General features: G+C 52.1%; 1 protein-coding gene across 1 annotated transcript in view; it reads left to right on the forward strand.

The window, feature by feature from the left end:
* Positions 1–18,319, forward strand: part of LOC143793440 (disintegrin and metalloproteinase domain-containing protein 19-like) — a 118,950-nt gene that overhangs the window by 8,990 nt on the left and 91,641 nt on the right. The window contains exon 2 of the mRNA XM_077280400.1: positions 16,518–16,597. Coding sequence (XP_077136515.1) covers positions 16,518–16,597 — 80 coding nt within the window. The remainder of the gene's footprint in view (positions 1–16,517; positions 16,598–18,319) is intronic.

Raw genomic sequence — 18,319 nt, forward strand, 5'->3', positions numbered from 1 at the left:
AAGCGACGCCAAAGAACCAGACCTGTACGAAGGTTACCAGATGGAAAAATACAGGACTCCTCCCACTTGGCTACAAAGAGATTGGCATACGCGAGAGCAAACCGTGTGCCCATTGCAGTACCACAGGTTTGCAGGAAGAAGTCACCTTCATACCAAAAATAGTTGTGCTGTAAGATGAATTGGATGCACTCTTCAATAAAGGTGACCTGGTTGCTTGGATATGTATCCAGGGTTTGAAGGTACTGCCCTGCAATTTGACAGCCCATTTTTTGGTCGATCACTGTGTAGAGTGATTTTATATCCAGGGTGCCTAGAAAGAAGTGGGGTTCCCATTTAACTTTTTCAAGGATACGGAGAATGTGGCCCGTATCCTTGAGGTAGGCCGGTATGAGTTGCATGCACTTCACTTCTGTAAGTGCATGTCCACATACCGGGACAGATTTGCTGTTAGGCTGTTGATCCCCGAGATAATAGGCCTACCTGGTGGGCATGTAGCATTCTTGTGTATCTTGGGGATATGGTAGAAGATGGCCAAGCTGGGATCTTTATTAAATACGAAACCAAATTCCTTTTTGCTCAGTATACCCAGGGATTGGCCTTTTAGACACAGAGATTTGAGTTTATTAATAAACTGCGGTGTAGGGTCACTTTTCAGTTTCCTGTAGGTGGTAGTATCACTGAGTAGACGAATTGATTCCTCGTGATACATTGCTTGATCCATAATCACAATACCTCCTCCCTTGTCCGCAGGACGAATAGTAATGTTGTTATTGCTCTGTATATCTTTAATTGCTTTTTTCTCAGCATTGGTTAAGTTACAGATTCGGATGATAGGAACGAATATACCATCAGAGACAACATTACGTGTGCTTCTTCTAGGGTTATATACGCTATTGAATGCCCGTGTAGAAAACTCTACGTTGGCCGCACCAAGAGGCCCATGATGGTCCGGATAAAGGAGCATTTCACCAATATCCATAAAGGCTTCTTGGGCCACCCACTTTCCCGGCACTTTAGTGAGAGGCATGGTAAATCCACCAGGGGCATCGTATTTTGGGGTATTCAAAAAGTGAAACAAAGTTTAAGGGGAGGCAACCTGATAAAAGCCATGTCCAGGGCTGAATCCCAATGGATCTTCTCCCTGAACAGCCTTGCACCTAAAGGCCTCAATCACGGGCTTGAAATACTTGCTTTTTAGGCCAGTACTTTCTTTTCCTTCTTCCCTTGGGGCCTCGGTGTACTTAGGGGAGTGTATTATTACCCAGTCCACTCCACCTCCCTGGTCCTTGATTGGTTTTATTTCATACCCTCCGTTTCTCCCTTCCTTATTTTACTCATTTTATTGGTTTTAATCAATGTTCATCTAGTACAATCATTTTTAACTTAGTATTTATTAAAGAATTGTTTTTATATATTTTACCAAATTTCACTTAATTTATTGCATCAGCATTGTCTTATCAACTTGACCACAAGTGTAACACATTTAGGTTGTTCCTTCACAAGCTGTAACTTTCATGAGGTCTACATTACTCCCTTTATTACCTGGTCTTGCAGACCATGCTTCTCATATTCCTGATTACACCTTATATTACCAGCACTTCCATTGGACACCATCGTAGTAGCGGGTTCATTGGGCGGGCCGGGCAGTTTGAGTGACACCTTGGGGGGTTAAATAACGGGGCATTCTCAGGGATCAGTAACCCTGATGAAGAAGGACGCCGCTCCTTCGAAACGCGTCGGTTTGATTCCTGTGGCACCCCGTACTTTCCCTAAGCTCAGTGACGTCACACGCTGAGCTTCACGCCAGCGAGCTCCTCCCTCGGTTGGTTCCCGCTCGTATCCAGGGACGCTACCGGCCGGATTTGTCCCTGGCTCTACGCAGCTTTTCCGAACAGCACAGCACGCTGCTCGTTCGTCCATCTGCCCGCACATCAGCCCGACGGACACCACCTCCTACTGGACCTACATCCATCATCATTTACCGGGTACTGGATTATAACGGTTAGTGCAGTATTTTCTCACTGACTCTCCAGGCACACCTCTGATCCTGGTTTTTGGTCGCAGCCCTGACCAGCGGGTCTTGGTACATGTACATACTTGGTGTCCTGTGTGGTGCTGGGCAGCACAGCATTCATCCTTCTGCTGTCTATTTTACTGTGCATTATCTAAGCTAAGTATTTAGTGCACATTTCAAGTTCTTTTTGCAGCACTGTAGCGCGGACCCAGTTTCTTTTCATATTGTAAGAATTCACAACACTCCTCCTTTTAGTGAGCGCAGTACAGCATGCTGTCTCCACCTGCAGCTTAGATTTAGCGGTCTCCTCCTTTTAGTGAGCACAGTACCAGCATGCTGACAGTCTCCACCTTAGATTTAGCAGTCTCCTCCTTTTAGTGAGCACAGTACCAGCATGCTGACAGCCTCCACCTTAGATTTAGCTGTCTCCTCCTTTTAGTGAGCACAGTACCAGCATGCTGACAGTCTCCACCTTAGATTTAGCAGTCTCCTCCTTTTAGTGAGCACAGTACCAGCATGCTGACAGCCTCCACCTTAGATTTAGCTGTCTCCTCCTTTTAGTGAGCACAGTACCAGCATGCTGACAGTCTCCACCTTAGATTTAGCAGTCTCCTCCTTTTAGTGAGCACAGTACCAGCATGCTGACAGCCTCCACCTTAGATTTAGCTGTCTCCTCCTTTTAGTGAGCACAGTACCGGCATACTGACTGTCTCTGCCTGCAGCTTAGATTTAGCTGACTCCTCTTTTTAGTGAGCACAGTACCAGCATGCTGACAGTCTCCACCTTAGATTTAGCTGTCTCCTCCTTTTAGTGAGCACAGTACCAGCATGCTGACAGTCTCCACCTTAGATTTAGCTGTCTCCTCCTTTTAGTGAGCACAGTACCAGCATGCTGACTGTCTCCACCTTAGATTTAGCTGTCTCCTCCTTTTAGTGAGCACAGTACCGGCATGCTGACTGTTTCCACCTTAGATTTAGCTGTCGCCTCCTTTTAGTGAGCACAGTACCGGCATGCTGACTGTCTCTGCCTGCAGCTTAGATTTAGCTGACTCCTCCTTTTAGTGAGCACAGTACCCGCATGCTGACAGTCTCCACCTTAGATTTAGCTGACTCCTCCTTTTAGTGAGCACAGTACCAGCATGCTGTCTCCATCTTAGATTTAGCTGTCTCCTCCTTTTAGTGAGCACAGTACCGGCATGCTGACAGTCTCCACCTTAGATTTAGCTGTCTCCTCCTTTTAGTGAGCACAGTACCAGCATGCTGACAGTCTCCACCTTAGATTTAGCTGTCTCCTCCTTTTAGTGAGCACAGTACCGGCATGCTGACTGTTTCAACCTTAGATTTAGCTGTCGCCTCCTTTTAGTGAGCACAGTACCGGCATGCTGACTGTCTCTGCCTGCAGCTTAGATTTAGCTGACTCCTCCTTTTAGTGAGCACAGTACCGGCATGCTGACAGTCTCCACCTTAGATTTAGCTGACTCCTCCTTTTAGTGAGCACAGTACCAGCATGCTGTCTCCACCTTAGATTTAGCTGTCTCCTCCTTTTAGTGAGTACAGTACCGGCATGCTGACTGTTTCCACCTTAGATTTAGCTGTCTGCTCCTTTTAGTGAGCACAGTACCGGCATGCTGACAGTCTCCACCTTAGATTTAGCTGTCTCCTCCTTTTAGTGAGCACAGTACCGGCATGCTGACTGTTTCCACCTTAGATTTAGCTGTCTCCTCCTTTTAGTGAGCACAGTACCGGCATGCTGACTGTTTCCACCTTAGATTTAGCTGTCTCCTCCTTTTAGTGAGCACAGTACCGGCATGCTGACTGTCTCCACCTTAGATTTAGCTGTCTCCTCCTTTTAGTGAGCACAGTACCGGCATGCTGACAGTCTACACCTTAGATTTAGCTGTCTCCTCCTTTTAGTGAGCACAGTACCGGCATGCTGACAGTCTCCACCTTAGATTTAGCTGTCTCCTCCTTTTAGTGAGCACAGTACCGGCATGCTGACAGTCTCCACCTTAGATTTAGCTGTCTCATCCTTTTAGTGAGCACAGTACCGGCATGCTGACAGTCTCCACCGTAGATGTAGCTGTCTCCTCCTTTTAGTGAGCACAGTACCGGCATGCTGACTGTTTCCACCTTAGATTTAGCTGTCTCCTCCTTTTAGTGAGCACAGTACCGGCATGCTGACTGTTTCCACATTAGATTTAGCTGTCTCCTCCTTTTAGTGAGCACAGTACCGGCATGCTGACTGTTTCCACCTTAGATTTAGCTGTCTCCTCCTTTTAGTGAGCACAGTACCGGCATGCTGACTGTTTCCACCTTAGATTTAGCTGTCTCCTCCATTTAGTGAGCACAGTACCGGCATGCTGACTGTTTCCACCTTAGATTTAGCTGTCTCCTCCTTTTAGTGAGCACAGTACCAGCATGCTGACTGTCTCCACCTTAGAATTAGCTGTCTCCTCCTTTTAGTGAGCACAGTACCGGCATGCTGACTGTTTCCACCTTAGATTTAGCTGTCTCCTCCTTTTAGTGAGCACAGTACCGGCATGCTGACAGTCTCCACCTTAGATTTAGCTGTCTCCTCCTTTTAGTGAGCACAGTACCGGCATGCTGACAGTCTACACCTTAGATTTAGCTGTCTCCTCCTTTTAGTGAGCACAGTACCAGCATGCTGACTGTCTCCACCTTAGATTTAGCTGTCTCCTCCTTTTAGTGAGCACAGTACCAGCATGCTGACTGTTTCCACCTTAGATTTAGCTGTCTCCTCCTTTTAGTGAGCACAGTACCGGCATGCTGACAGTCTCCACCTTAGATTTAGCTGTCTCCTCCTTTTAGTGAGCACAGTACCAGCATGCTGTCTCTTCCTTTCAGTGGGACTTTGTGTTTTCGCAGCACATCGCGCCCTGTTCTGCCTTATGACCGTGTCAGATATCAGCACGGTCTTGGTTGCCCCCCGGGGTCCGGCTGCTCTATAACAATGTTATGTCTGTTAGCCCCGACAGCTGCTGGAGATGACCCTGAGTCCTGGGAGGACCCCGCTCCTCTTCTGGGGCTACATGATGGCGGATACACAGGGTCATCGCAGCCCCATAGACAATGTATGCGACCCCCACCACAAGCAGTGTCCGCAACCCCCCACCGCTCAGCTGACTGCAGGCCCCCTCACTAGAGAGCCACACAGGCACCGTGGTCGTGTCTGGTACTGCAGCTCCTCGCTGCCCTGACCCATAGCAGTGGGAGACTGAGCTGCAGTACCAGACACGACCACCGCACAGTATGGCGCTGTGCGGTGTAACTAGTGGGGGTCAGCACTGCCGCTGATCTCAGATAGACCCCTCTAAGGGGCAAATAACAAGGGGACTCTGCAGAATTGACAGAGAGCTGGGGGTCCGCACGGTTGGTGGTGTATACAGCTGTGCAGCCTGGGATCCCGAGGTATATCGCGGCCCTGCCGGTCTGTGGTGGGCCCGGGGACACAGGACCCCCTGATCCTGTCCGCACAGGAAGCCCCTGCATTCCTTCCCATAAAGCAGCAATTATCCTCTGTTACCAGACGGACCGCCGACGTGACCCCCTCATATGGAAGAACACAACTCCATCCCCCCAAGCTATTTATAGAGACCCTCTAATTTCAGGGCATGAGAGTGGAGCATGACGGGTTAACCAGAGCAGAATGAGGCCTGGGAATGGAGGTGTGGTCGCTACAAGGGGCCCGGGGCCCCCGTGTACAGTCGGTGGTCCAGGTCTTCAGAATCCAGACCTCTGCTTGCTGTCAGACTCCTTGTGAAGATTCAGCTGCAGGTTTCAGGTGATGGGCCCATGCACTGTATGCGGGGTCGCCCCGCACCCAAATGTAGCCCCCGCCCCAAAGAGACCAGCACCCCAATCAAAGGGTTAACGTTCTGCTGTTGTATCCTGGGGTCTTCCAGGACTTGTCCTGCTCACACAGCTGAGGATGTGTTACAATGTATCAGTGCAGACTCTGAGAGCTGCTCTTGTTTCCTGCCCTGATACATTGACACAGGCACTGCAGCTGTGAGAGCACAGGGGGAAATGAGACAGCGACCAGACTACTGAAGACGGAGAGGAATCGGCATTAATTAGTGACGGTGCTAGTGAAGGGTCCGGGTCTCCTGAAAAGACGAGCTGCAATACAGCACACAGCCTGCAGGCCGAGGTGGCGCTGTTTAACTGACTGAACTGAGTGTAAATGACGAGCAACCTCTGTTCTCTAGTCTCCTTCCTGCACCACAGAGATGAGTGTGGGCTGCTGGGACGATAGAGACGAGAGCAGACAATAGAGATGAGAACGGGTCACAGAGACGAGTACGGGCCGCGGAGACAAGTGAGGACGATAAAGACGAGTGCGGGCCACGGAGACAAGTGAGGACGATAAAGACGAGTGCGGGCCACGGAGGCAAGTGAGGGCGATAAAGACGAGTGCGGGCCACGGAGGCAAGTGAGGACGATAAAGACGAGTGCGGGCCACGGAGGCAAGTGAGGACGATAAAGACGAGTGCGGGCCACGGAGGCAAGTGAGGATGATAAAGATGAGTGTGGGCCATGGAGGCAAGTGAGGACGATAAAGACGAGTACGGGCCGCGGAGACAAGTGAGGACGATAAAGACGAGTGCGGGCCACGGAGGCAAGTGAAGGCGATAAAGACGAGTGCGGGCCGCGGAGACAAGTGAGGACGATAAAGACGAGTGCGGGCCACGGAGGCAAGTGAGGGCGATAAAGACGAGTGCGGGCCACGGAGGCAAGTGAGGGCGATAAAGATGAGTGCGGGCCACGGAGGCAAGTGAGGATGATAAAGATGAGTGTGGGCCATGGAGGCAAGTGAGGGCGATAAAGACGAGTGCGGGCCGCGGAGGCAAGTGAGGACGATAAAGACGAGTGCGGGCCGCGGAGGCAAGTGAGGACGATAAAGACGAGTGTGGGCCACGGAGGCAAGTGAGGACGATAAAGACGAGTGAGGGCCACGGAGGCAAGTGAGGGCGATAAAGACGAGTGTGGGCCGCGGAGACAAGTGAGGACGATAAAGACGAGTGCGGGCCACGGAGGCAAGTGAAGGCGATAAAGACGAGTGCGGGCCGCGGAGGCAAGTGAGGGCGATAAAGACGAGTGTGGGCCACGGAGGCAAGTGAGGACGATAAAGACGAGTGCGGGCCGCGGAGACAAGTGAGGACGATAAAGACGAGTGTGGGCCACGGAGACAAGTGAGGACGATAAAGACGAGTGCGGGCCGCGGAGACAAGTGAGGACGATAAAGACGAGTGCGGGCCACGGAGGCAAGTGAGGGCGATAAAGACGAGTGCGGGCCACGGAGGCAAGTGAGGGCGATAAAGATGAGTGCGGGCCACGGAGGCAAGTGAGGATGATAAAGATGAGTGTGGGCCATGGAGGCAAGTGAGGGCGATAAAGACGAGTGCGGGCCGCGGAGGCAAGTGAGGACGATAAAGACGAGTGTGGGCCACGGAGACAAGTGAGGACGATAAAGACGAGTGAGGGCCACGGAGGCAAGTGAGGGCGATAAAGACGAGTGCGGGCCACGGAGGCAAGTGAGGATGATAAAGACGAGTGCGGGCCATGGAGGCAAGTGAGGACGATAAAGACGAGTGTGGGCCACGGAGGCAAGTGAGGACGATAAAGACGAGTGCGGGCCGCGGAGACAAGTGAGGACGATAAAGACGAGTGCGGGCCACGGAGGCAAGTGAGGACGATAAAGACGAGTGAGGGCCACGGAGGCAAGTGAGGGCGATAAAGACGAGTGCGGGCCACGGAGGCAAGTGAGGGCGATAAAGACGAGTGCGGGCCACGGAGGCAAGTGAGGACGATAAAGACGAGTGCGGGCCACGGAGGCAAGTGAGGGCGATAAAGACGAGTGCGGGCCGCGGAGGCAAGTGAGGACGATAAAGACAAGTGTGGGCCACGGAGGCAAGTGAGGACGATAAAGACGAGTGTGGGCCGCGGAGACAAGTGAGGACGATAAAGACGAGTGAGGGCCACGGAGGCAAGTGAGGGCGATAAAGACGAGTGCGGGCCGCGGAGACAAGTGAGGACGATAAAGACGAGTGCGGGCCACGGAGGCAAGTGAGGACGATAAAGACGAGTGCGGGCCACGGAGGCAAGTGAGGGCGATAAAGACGAGTGCGGGCCACGGAGGCAAGTGAGGACGATAAAGACGAGTGTGGATCACAGAGGCAAGTGAGGATGATAAAGACGAGTGCGGGCCATGGAGGCAAGTGAGGACGATAAAGACGAGTGTGGGCCACGGAGGCAAGTGAGGACGATAAAGACGAGTGCGGATCACGGAGACAAGTGAGGGCGATAAAGACGAGTGCGGGCCACGGAGGCAAGTGAGGGCGATAAAGACGAGTGCGGGCCACGGAGGCAAGTGAGGACGATAAAGACGAGTGCGGATCACAGAGGCAAGTGAGGATGATAAAGACGATTGCGGGCCATGGAGGCAAGTGAGGACGATAAAGACGAGTGTGGGCCACGGAGGCAAGTGAGGACGATAAAGACGAGTGAGGGCCACGGAGGCAAGTGAGGGCGATAAAGACGAGTGCGGGCCACGGAGGCAAGTGAGGGCGATAAAGACGAGTGCGGGCCACGGAGGCAAGTGAGGACGATAAAGACGAGTGCGGGCCACGGAGGCAAGTGAGGACGATAAAGACGAGTGCGGGCCGCGGAGGCAAGTGAGGATGATAAAGACGAGTGTGGGCCACGGAGGCAAGTGATGACGATAAAGACGAGTGCGGGCCACGGAGACAAGTGAGGGCGATAAAGACGAGTGCGGGCCAAGGAGGCAAGTGAGGGCGATAAAGACGAGTGCGGGCCGCGGAGGCAAGTGAGGACGATAAAGACGAGTGCGGGCCACGGAGGCAAGTGAGGACGATAAAGACGAGTGCGGATAACAGAGGCAAGTGAGGATGATAAAGACGAGTGCGGGCCATGGAGGCAAGTGAGGACGATAAAGACGAGTGCGGATCACGGAGGCAAGTGAGGATGATAAAGACGAGTGCGGGCCACGGAGGCAAGTGAGGACGATAAAGACGAGTGCGGCCGCGGAGGCAAGTGAGGGCGATAAAGACGAGTGCGGGCAGCGGAGGCAAGTGAGGGCGATAAAGACGAGTGCGGGCCACGGAGGCAAGTGAGGACGATAAAGACGAGTGCGGCTGCGGAGGCAAGTGAGGGCGATAAAGACTAGTGCGGGCCGCGGAAGAAAGTGAGGACGATAAAGACGAGTGCGGGCCACGGAGGCAAGTGAGGGCGATAAAAACGAGTGCGGATCACAGAGGCAAGTGAGGACGATAAAGACGAGTGCGGGCCACAGAGGCAAGTGAGGACGATAAAGACGAGTGCGGGCCGCGGAGGCAAGTGAGGGCAATAAAGACGAGTGCGGGCCACGGAGGCAAGTGAGGGCGATAAAGACGAGTGCGGGCCGCGGAGGCAAGTGAGGACGATAAAGACGAGTGCGGGCCACGGAGGCAAGTGAGGACGATAAAGACGAGTGCGGCCGCGGAAGCAAGTGAGGACGATAAAGACGAGTGCGGGCCGCGGAGGCGAGTGAGGGCGATAAAGACGAGTGCGGGCCGCGGAGGCAAGTGAGGGCGATAAAGACAAGTGCGAGCCGCGGAGGCAAGTGAGGACGATAAAGACGGGTGCGGGCCACGGAGGCAAGTGAGGGCGATAAAGACGAGTGTGGGCCACGGAGGCAAGTGAGGGCGATAAAGATGAGTGCGGGCCGCGGAGGCAAGTGAGGGCGATAAAGACGAGTGCGGGCCGGGTATGAAGGTGAACGCTCTGTGCGGTGGATGACTGGATGTGGGATATTTTGGCTGCGACTGATCAGATGTACATACATGAGCAGAAAACATGCGGTCAGTCACATAATACTGCTATACACAGGATAATACCGCCACATAGAGACTGAATAAGGCTAGGTTCACATTAGCATATTTGTGCGCATCGTATCACCTGCATGCCAAAACACATTTAAATGCATGCTTACGCTGCGTTTTTTATCCGCATCAGCTTACGCATGATGCAAAAGAAATGCTGCGTGTGCATGCGCTTGTATGCGTTTTTGCCTGCGTTTGCGTTGATTATGCGCATGCGTTCGATATTTCCAGGGGGAGTGTCTCAATCAGTTCCTGGACATATGCATGTCCTTGCGTACCAATGCATTCCCATAGACAGTAATGCGTTGTTTTGACGCACTAATCCGCATGCGTGTTGTGAATTTGGTTTTTGGGCTCCCCCGGTGGTCACTGGTGGTACTGGACTTGTGTGCTTCACTTTCTCTGTTCACCTGTTTCCATCAGGATATGGGAGTATCCTATTTAGCCTTGCTGCTCAGTTATTCTAGTGCCGGCCATCAATGTAACCAGAGCCTTTCTGTTGCATGTTCCTGCTTCTAGACTACTATCAGCTAAGTTGGACTCTTAGTCCTAAGTTTGTTTGCATTTTTGTTCCAGTTCACAGTTATGTTATGTTTCTGTAGCTGGAAGCTCTTGTGGGCCGAAATTACCACTCCGGTGTCATGAGTTGACACATGAGTCTTAAAGTAATTTCTGGATGGTATTTTAATAGGGTTTTCAGCTGACCGTGAAGTTCCCTATTGTATCTTCTTACTATCTAGTAAGCAGACCTCGCTTTGCTGAACCTACCTTCATACTGCGTATGTCTTTTCCTCTGAACTCACCGTCAATATATGTGGGGGGCTTCTGTCTCCTTTTTGGGGGAATTTCCCTAGAGGTAAGCCAGGTCTGTTTTTTCCTCTATTAGGGTTAGTTAGTTCTCCGGCTGGCGCTGGGCGTCTAGGGATAAAACGTAGGTACGCCACCCGGCCACTGTTAGTTGTGTGGTAGGTTTAGCTCACGGTCAGCTCGAGATTCCATCACCCAAGAGCTGTTCTGTTATTTATGTTCTCTGACGTTCCCTTGCCATTGGGAACCATGACACATGCGCATATTTGGCGCGACAAAAAATGCAACATGTTGCGTTCGGCAGGCACGGCAAAACAACACATGCATACGCATCCGCATGCAAACTGATGCCAACGCATGTCCCTGTGTACACCATGTTAAATATAGGTACGCAAGATGCATGCGGATCTGTACGCAGGCATAGGCTGCACACATATACACTAATGTGAACCCGGCTTAATACCACCATACTGATCATTTACCAAAAGCACTGCACCATGACAGATAATACCGCCATACAGTGAGCACATAGTGGTACAGATCACCCCACAGAGGTGCAGGTAAAGCCAGAGACTCACAAATGACGACTCTCTCATTGGGTTCACTCTCCTTTTATCTCTGTCCGACCTGGACCACCATGACAGCTTCTTGCATCCATGACTCGTCTCTGCAGGATGTGACACACGGACGGCTTTGGTTCATCACTTTCCCAGCACAACACAGATTGCTCTAACCTTCCATAGTGCACTAGACTCTGTGGAGGGGTAGGGTCCTCCATAGGGATACAGCTTTCAGTCTAAGAGAGTATACACATTTAGTTCCCATACAGATGAAAACTTTATTCTAAGAGAGGATTGGCATTGTTAGGTCCTGGAAATGAGAATTGCCTTTACGTGGCTTCCAGGTACACATGAATTGGCCACTTTATGCTCTAAGCTTTCTCAATTTTTCATACTTCTAGTGCAGTAATGCAATTCAATTTTCATATTGCATGTTAGCATGCTATGGCGCTACAGTGTGCTGCCTTATCTGTTTGGCCATATAGTAATAGTGCCCCCTCTGTGCCTCCCTATAATAAGAGAGCATTGCAGTCAGAATAGAAAACAATCAGATCACTTGACTCTACAGTAGGTGAGGGGTTAACCCACTGATGGAGAGAATAAAGCTGTCATCACAGGACACTGCAAGTCATGGAATCTACATGATCCTACACCCTGATCACCAGACAGCTGCATCCTGCCAGCACCTGCCACAGCCACATGATCTCCGCTTTCATCTTCCTTCCTCTGCAGCGCTGGAACTGAATTATTCTGCTGGTGCAGTCACTGTATGCATACATTACATTACTGATCCTGAGTTACATCCTGTATTATACTCCAGAGCTGCACTCACTATTCTGCTGGTGCAGTCACTGTGTACATACATTACATTACTGATCCTGAGTTACATCCTGTATTATACTCCAGAGCTGCACTCACTATTCTGCTGGTGCAGTCACTGTGTACATAAATTACATTACTGATCCTGAGTTACATCCTGTATTATACCCCAGAGCTGCACTCACTATTCTGCTGGTGCAGTCACTGTGTACATACATTACATTACTGATCCTGAGTTACCTCCTGTATTATACTCCAGAGCTGCACTCACTATTCTGCTGGTGCAGTCACTGTGTACATACATTACATTACTGATCCTGAGTTACATCCTGTATTATACTCCAGAGCTGCACCTACTATTCTGCTGGTGCAGTCACTGTGTACATACATTACATTACTGATCCTGAGTTACCTCCTGTATTATACTCCAGAGCTGCATTCACTATTCTGCTGGTGCAGTCACTGTGTACATACATTACATTACTGATCCTGAGTTACATCCTGTATTATACCCCAGAGCTGCACTCACTATTCTACTGGTGCAGTCACTGTGTACATAAATTACATTACTGATCCTGAGTTACATCCTGTATTATACCCCAGAGCTGCACTCACTATTCTGCTGGTGCAGTCACTGTGTACATACATTACATTACTGATCCTGAGTTACATCCTGTATTATACCCCAGAGCTGCACTCACTATTCTGCTGGTGCAGTCACTGTGTACATACATTACATTACTGATCCTGAGTTACATCCTGTATTATACCCCAGAGCTGCACTCACAATTCTGCTGGTGCAGTCACTGTGTACATACATTACTGATCCTGAGTTACATCCTGTATTATACCCCAGAGCTGCGCTCACTATTCTGCTGGTGCAGTCACTGTGTACATACATTACATTACTGATCCTGAGTTACATCCTGTATTATACTTCAGAGCTGCGCTCACTGTTCTGCTGGTGCAGTCACTGTGTACATACATTACATTACTGATTCCGAGTTACATCTTGTATTATACCCCAGAGCTGCACTCACTATTCTGCTGGTGCAGTCACTGTGTACATACATTACATTACTGATCCTGAGTTACCTCCTGTATTATACCCAGAGCTGCACTCACTATTCTGCTGGTGCAGTCACTGTGTACATACATTACATTACTGATCCTGAGTTACCTCCTGTATTATACCCCAGAGCTGCACTCACTATTCTGCTGGTGCAGTCACTGTGTACATACATTACATTACTGATCCTGAGTTACATCCTGTATTATACTCCAGAGCTGCACTCACTATTCTGCTGGTGCAGTCACTGTGTACATACATTACATTACTGATTCCGAGTTACATCTTGTATTATACCCCAGAGCTGCACTCACTATTCTGCTGGTGCAGTCACTGTGTACATACATTACATTACTGATCCTGAGTTACATCCTATATTATACTCCAGAGCGAGTGTCGGTCATCAGTGATCTGGGACGTCATGTGTCCAGGGTTGTAAGGTTCCAACCTCCGCTGTAAGGCAGGGTTGTAGGGTGCCAGCCTCCGCTGTAAGGTAGGGTTGTAGGGGGCCAGCCTCCGCTGTAAGGCAGGGTTGTAGGGTGCCAGCCTCCGCTGTAAGGCAGGGTTGTTGGGTGCCAGCCTCTGCTGTAAGGTAGGGTTGTAGGGGGCCAGCCTCCGCTGTAAGGCAGGGTTGTAGGGTGCCAGCCTCCGCTGTAAGGCAGGGTTGTAGGTTGTCAGCCTCTGCTGTAAGGCAAGGTTGTAGGGTGCCAGCCTCCGCTGTAAGGCAGGGTTGTAGGTTGCCAGCTTCCACTGTAAGGCAGGGTTGTAGGGTGCCCGCCTCCGCTGTAAGGCAGGGTTGTAGGGTGCTTGCCTCCACTGTAAGGCAGGGTTGTAGGTTGCCAGCCTCCGCTGTAAGCCAGGGTTGTAGAGTGCCAGCCTCCGCTGTAATGCAGGGTTGTAGGGTGCCAGCCTCCCCTGTAAGGCAGGGTTGTAGGGTGCCAGCCTCTGCTGTAAGGCAGGGTTGTAGGGTGCCAGCCTCCGCTGTAAGCCAGAGTTGTAGGGTGCCAACCTCTGCTGTAAGGCAAGGTTGTAGGGTGCCAGCCTCCGCTGTAAGGCAGGGTTGTAGGGTGCCAGCCTCTGCTGTAAGGCAGGGTTGTAGGGTGCCAGCCTCCGCTGTAAGCCAGGGTTGTAGGGTGCCAACCTCCGCTGTAAGGCAGGGTTGTAGGGTGCCAGCCTCCGCTGTAAGGCAGGGTTGTAGGGTGCCAACCTCTCCTGTAAGACAGGGTTGTAGGGTGCCAGCCTCCGCTGTAAGGCAGGGTTGTAGGGTGCCAACCTCCGCTGTAAGGCAGGCTTGTAGGGTGCCAGCCTCCGCTGTAAGGCAGGGTTGTAGGGTGCCAACCTCCGCTGTAAGGCAGGGTTGTAGGGTGCCAGCCTCCCCTGTAAGGCAGGGTTGTAGGGTGCCAGCCTCCGCTGTAAGGCAGGGTTGTAGGGTGCCAGCCTGCGCTGTAAGCCAGGGTTGTAGGGTGCCAACCTCCGCTGTAAGGCAGGGTTGTAGGGTGCCAGCCTCCGCTGTAATGCAGGGTTGTAGGGTGCCAGCCTCCCCTGTAAGGCAGGGTTGTTGGGTGCCAGCTTCCGCTGTAAGGCAGGGTTGTAGGGTGCCAGCCTCCGCTGTAAGGCAGAGTTGTAGGGTGCCAACCTCTGCTGTAAGACAGGGTTGTAGGGTGCCAACCTCTGCTGTAAGACAGGGTTGTAGGGTGCCAGCCTCCGCTGTAAGGCAGGGTTGTAGGGTGCCAGCCTCCGCTGTAAGGCAGGGTTGTAGGGTGCCAACCTCTGCTGTAAGGCAAGGTTGTAGGGTGCCAGCTTCCGCTGTAAGGCAGGGTTGTAGGGTGCCAACCTCTGCTGTAAGACAGGGTTGTAGGGTGCCAGCCTCCGCTGTAAGGCAGGGTTGTAGGGTGCCAACCTCTGCTGTAAGACAGGGTTGTAGGATGCCAGCCTCCGCTGTAAGGCAGGGTTGTAGGGTGCCTGCCTCCGCTGTAAGGCAGGGAGATGATGGAGTAATACACAATCCTCCGTCATCGTCCTGGGCCGGTGTATATGCGGGTAGTTCAAGTCTTTATCATTCATTTTAATGATTTATAAAAGTTATATTTTAGTACATTCTGGAAGAGCAGAAATATTCTGTAATGGATATGTGTAGTATAATGGCTAAGGAATACTGTGATTTCATTATCCCATTTTCCGTCATCACTGTGTGCATGATCCCTGTACTGTGACATCACAGTGTATTATCCCTGTACTGTGACATCACTGTGTGCATGATCCCTGCACTTTGACATCACAGTGTATTATCCCTGTACTGTGACATCACTGTGTGCATTATTCCTGCACTGTGACATCACTGCGTGTATTATCTCTGTACTGTGACATCACTGTGTGTATTATCTCTGTACTGTGACATCACTGTGTGCATTATCCCTGTACTGTGACATCACTGTGTATTATCCCTGCTCTGTGACATCACTGTGTATTATCCCTGCACTGTGACATCACTGTGTGCATTATCCCTTCACTGTGACATCACTGTGTGCATTATCCCTGTACTGTGACATCACTGTGTGTATTATCCCTGTACTGTGACATCACTGTGTGTATTATCCCTGTACTGTGACATCACAGTGTATTATCCCTGTACTGTGACATCACTGTGTGCATGATCCCTGCACTTTGACATCACTGTGTGCATTATCCCTGTACTGTGACATCACTGTGTATTATCCCTGCACTGTGACATCACTGTGTATTATCCCTGCACTGTGACATCACTGTGTGCATTATCCCTGTACTGTGACATCACTGTGTGTATTATCCCTGCTCTGTGACATCACTGTGTATTATCCCTGCACTGTGACATCACTGTGTGCATTATCCCTTCACTGTGACATCACTGTGTGCATTATCCCTGTACTGTGACATCACTGTGTTTATTATCCCTGTACTGTGACATCACTGTGTGTATTATCCCTGTACTGTGACATCACAGTGTATTATCCCTGTACTGTGACATCACTGTGTGCATGATCCCTGCACTTTGACATCACTGTGTGCATTATCCCTGTACTGTGACATCACTGTGTACTATCCCTGCTCTGTGACATCACTGTGTATTATCCCTGCACTGTGACATCACTGTGTGCATTATCCCTGTACTGTGACATCACTGTGTGCATTATCCCTGTACTGTGACATCACTGTGTGTATTATCCCTGTACTGTGACATCACTGTGTGTATTATCCCTGTACTGTGACATCACTGTGTGTATTATCCCTGTACTGTGACATCACTGTGTGTATTATCCCTGTACTGTGACATCACTGTGTGCATTATTATATTTTGCATTTATTTTTTAGTGGAGACGCAGGGCGAGGCAGTGACTGTGCAATGGCTGCTGAACGGACGGTTGCGAAGGTCGCTGCGATCACAGAACAAGGTAAGGTGCTAAGAACATGGGATACAGAGAGGAGGCTGAGGACGCTCGGGGTGCGGGACAGAGGCTGAGGATGCCGGGGGTGTAGGGAGTGGAGGACGCTGGGTCTCTCTGAGGATGCTGTGGTTCAGGGGGTGAGGACTTTGTTGCAACATTGTGGTTTTCTTCAGAATTGACTTCACCACAAATAGGGAAGAGCGACCATGTGCGACTTAACCCTTCCTTCTGTGGTGTGAGTGGTCAGGTGGTGCAGACAGCCGCCATGTGTGAACTTGTCCTATTCTGGGTGCGGCATGAAGAGCGGTCCTCCTGGCGGTCCGGTGGGCCTCGTACCAATGCGGTGGGTTGGTCCTCGTGGCGGTCCGGTGGGCCTTGTGGCATTGCGGTGGGGTGGTCTCCTGGCGGTCTGGTGGTCTTCCTGGCGGTGGGGTGGGCCTCGTGGCATTGCGGTGGGGTGGTCTCCTGGCGATCCGATGGTCTTCTTGGCAGTAGGGTGGTCTCCTGGTGGTCCGATGGTCTTCTTGGCGGTGGGGTGGTCTCCTGGCGGTGGGGTGGGCTTCGTGGAATTGCGGTGGGGTGGTCTCCTGGCGGTCCGGTGGGCCTCGTACCAGTGTGGTGGGTTGGGCCTCGTGGCGGTGGGTGTCTTGTTCTTGTATGGAGTGTTGGCAGGTGGTAGGACCAGTCATGGAGTGGGGTCTGCAGATTTTGGCGGCCCTCTATCTCGGGGCGGTGGTCCCCATGTGCGGCTGTTTATCTCCGTCCACATTAGACAAATCCTGAGGAATGAGCTGAGATCTTGTGTTCTCGGTCTCCCCAGAGGACGGGCCGGGCGCACCCAGTGTAATACTGAGGGGTCGGGGTGCAGCCGGCAAAGGGTTAACAGCTGTGCTATAAAACCCCTAGTGCTGCCGAGTCCGGGCCAAAACCACATGCACGGGTGATGGAGCCGACACTGGGGGACGGGTGATGGTGCCAACACTGGAGGACGGGTGATGGCGCCGACACTGGGGGACGGGTGAGGGCACTGACACTGGGGGACTGGTGATGGCGCCGACACTGGGGGACAGGTGATGGCGCTGACACTGGGGGACGGGTGATGGCGCCGACACTGGGGGACGGGTGATGGCGCCGACACTGGGGGACGGGTGAGGGCGCCGACACTGGGGGACGGGTGAGGGCACTGACACTGGGGGACTGGTGATGGCGCCGACACTGGGGGACAGGTGATGGCGCTGACACTGGGGGACGGGTGATGGCGCCGACACTGGGGGACGGGTGATGGCGCCGACACTGGGGGACGGGTGAGGGCGCCGACACTGGGGGACGGGTGAGGGCACTGACACTGGGGGACTGGTGATGGCGCCGACACTGGGGGACGGGTGAGGGCACTGACACTGGGGGACTGGTGATGGCGCCGACACTGGGGGACAGGTGATGGCGCTGACACTGGGGGACGGGTGATGGCGCCGACACTGGGGGACGGGTGATGGCGCCGACACTGGGGGACGGATGATGGCGCCGACACCGGGGGATGGGTGAGGGCGCCGACAGGGGGACGGGTAAGGGCACCAACGCTGGGGGACGGGTGAGGGCGCTGACACTGGGGGACTGGTGATAGCACTGGGGGAACAGGACGCAGCCTCTCATATCTTTGGTTCCTTGACGACACCCATTAACGCGGGGCAGGGGTCAGTGACTGCCCCAATATGTCGCCTTTCATTCTCC

The sequence above is a fragment of the Ranitomeya variabilis genome, chromosome 1 (assembly GCF_051348905.1).
Source record: "Ranitomeya variabilis isolate aRanVar5 chromosome 1, aRanVar5.hap1, whole genome shotgun sequence".
Taxonomy (NCBI): Eukaryota; Metazoa; Chordata; class Amphibia; order Anura; family Dendrobatidae; genus Ranitomeya; species Ranitomeya variabilis.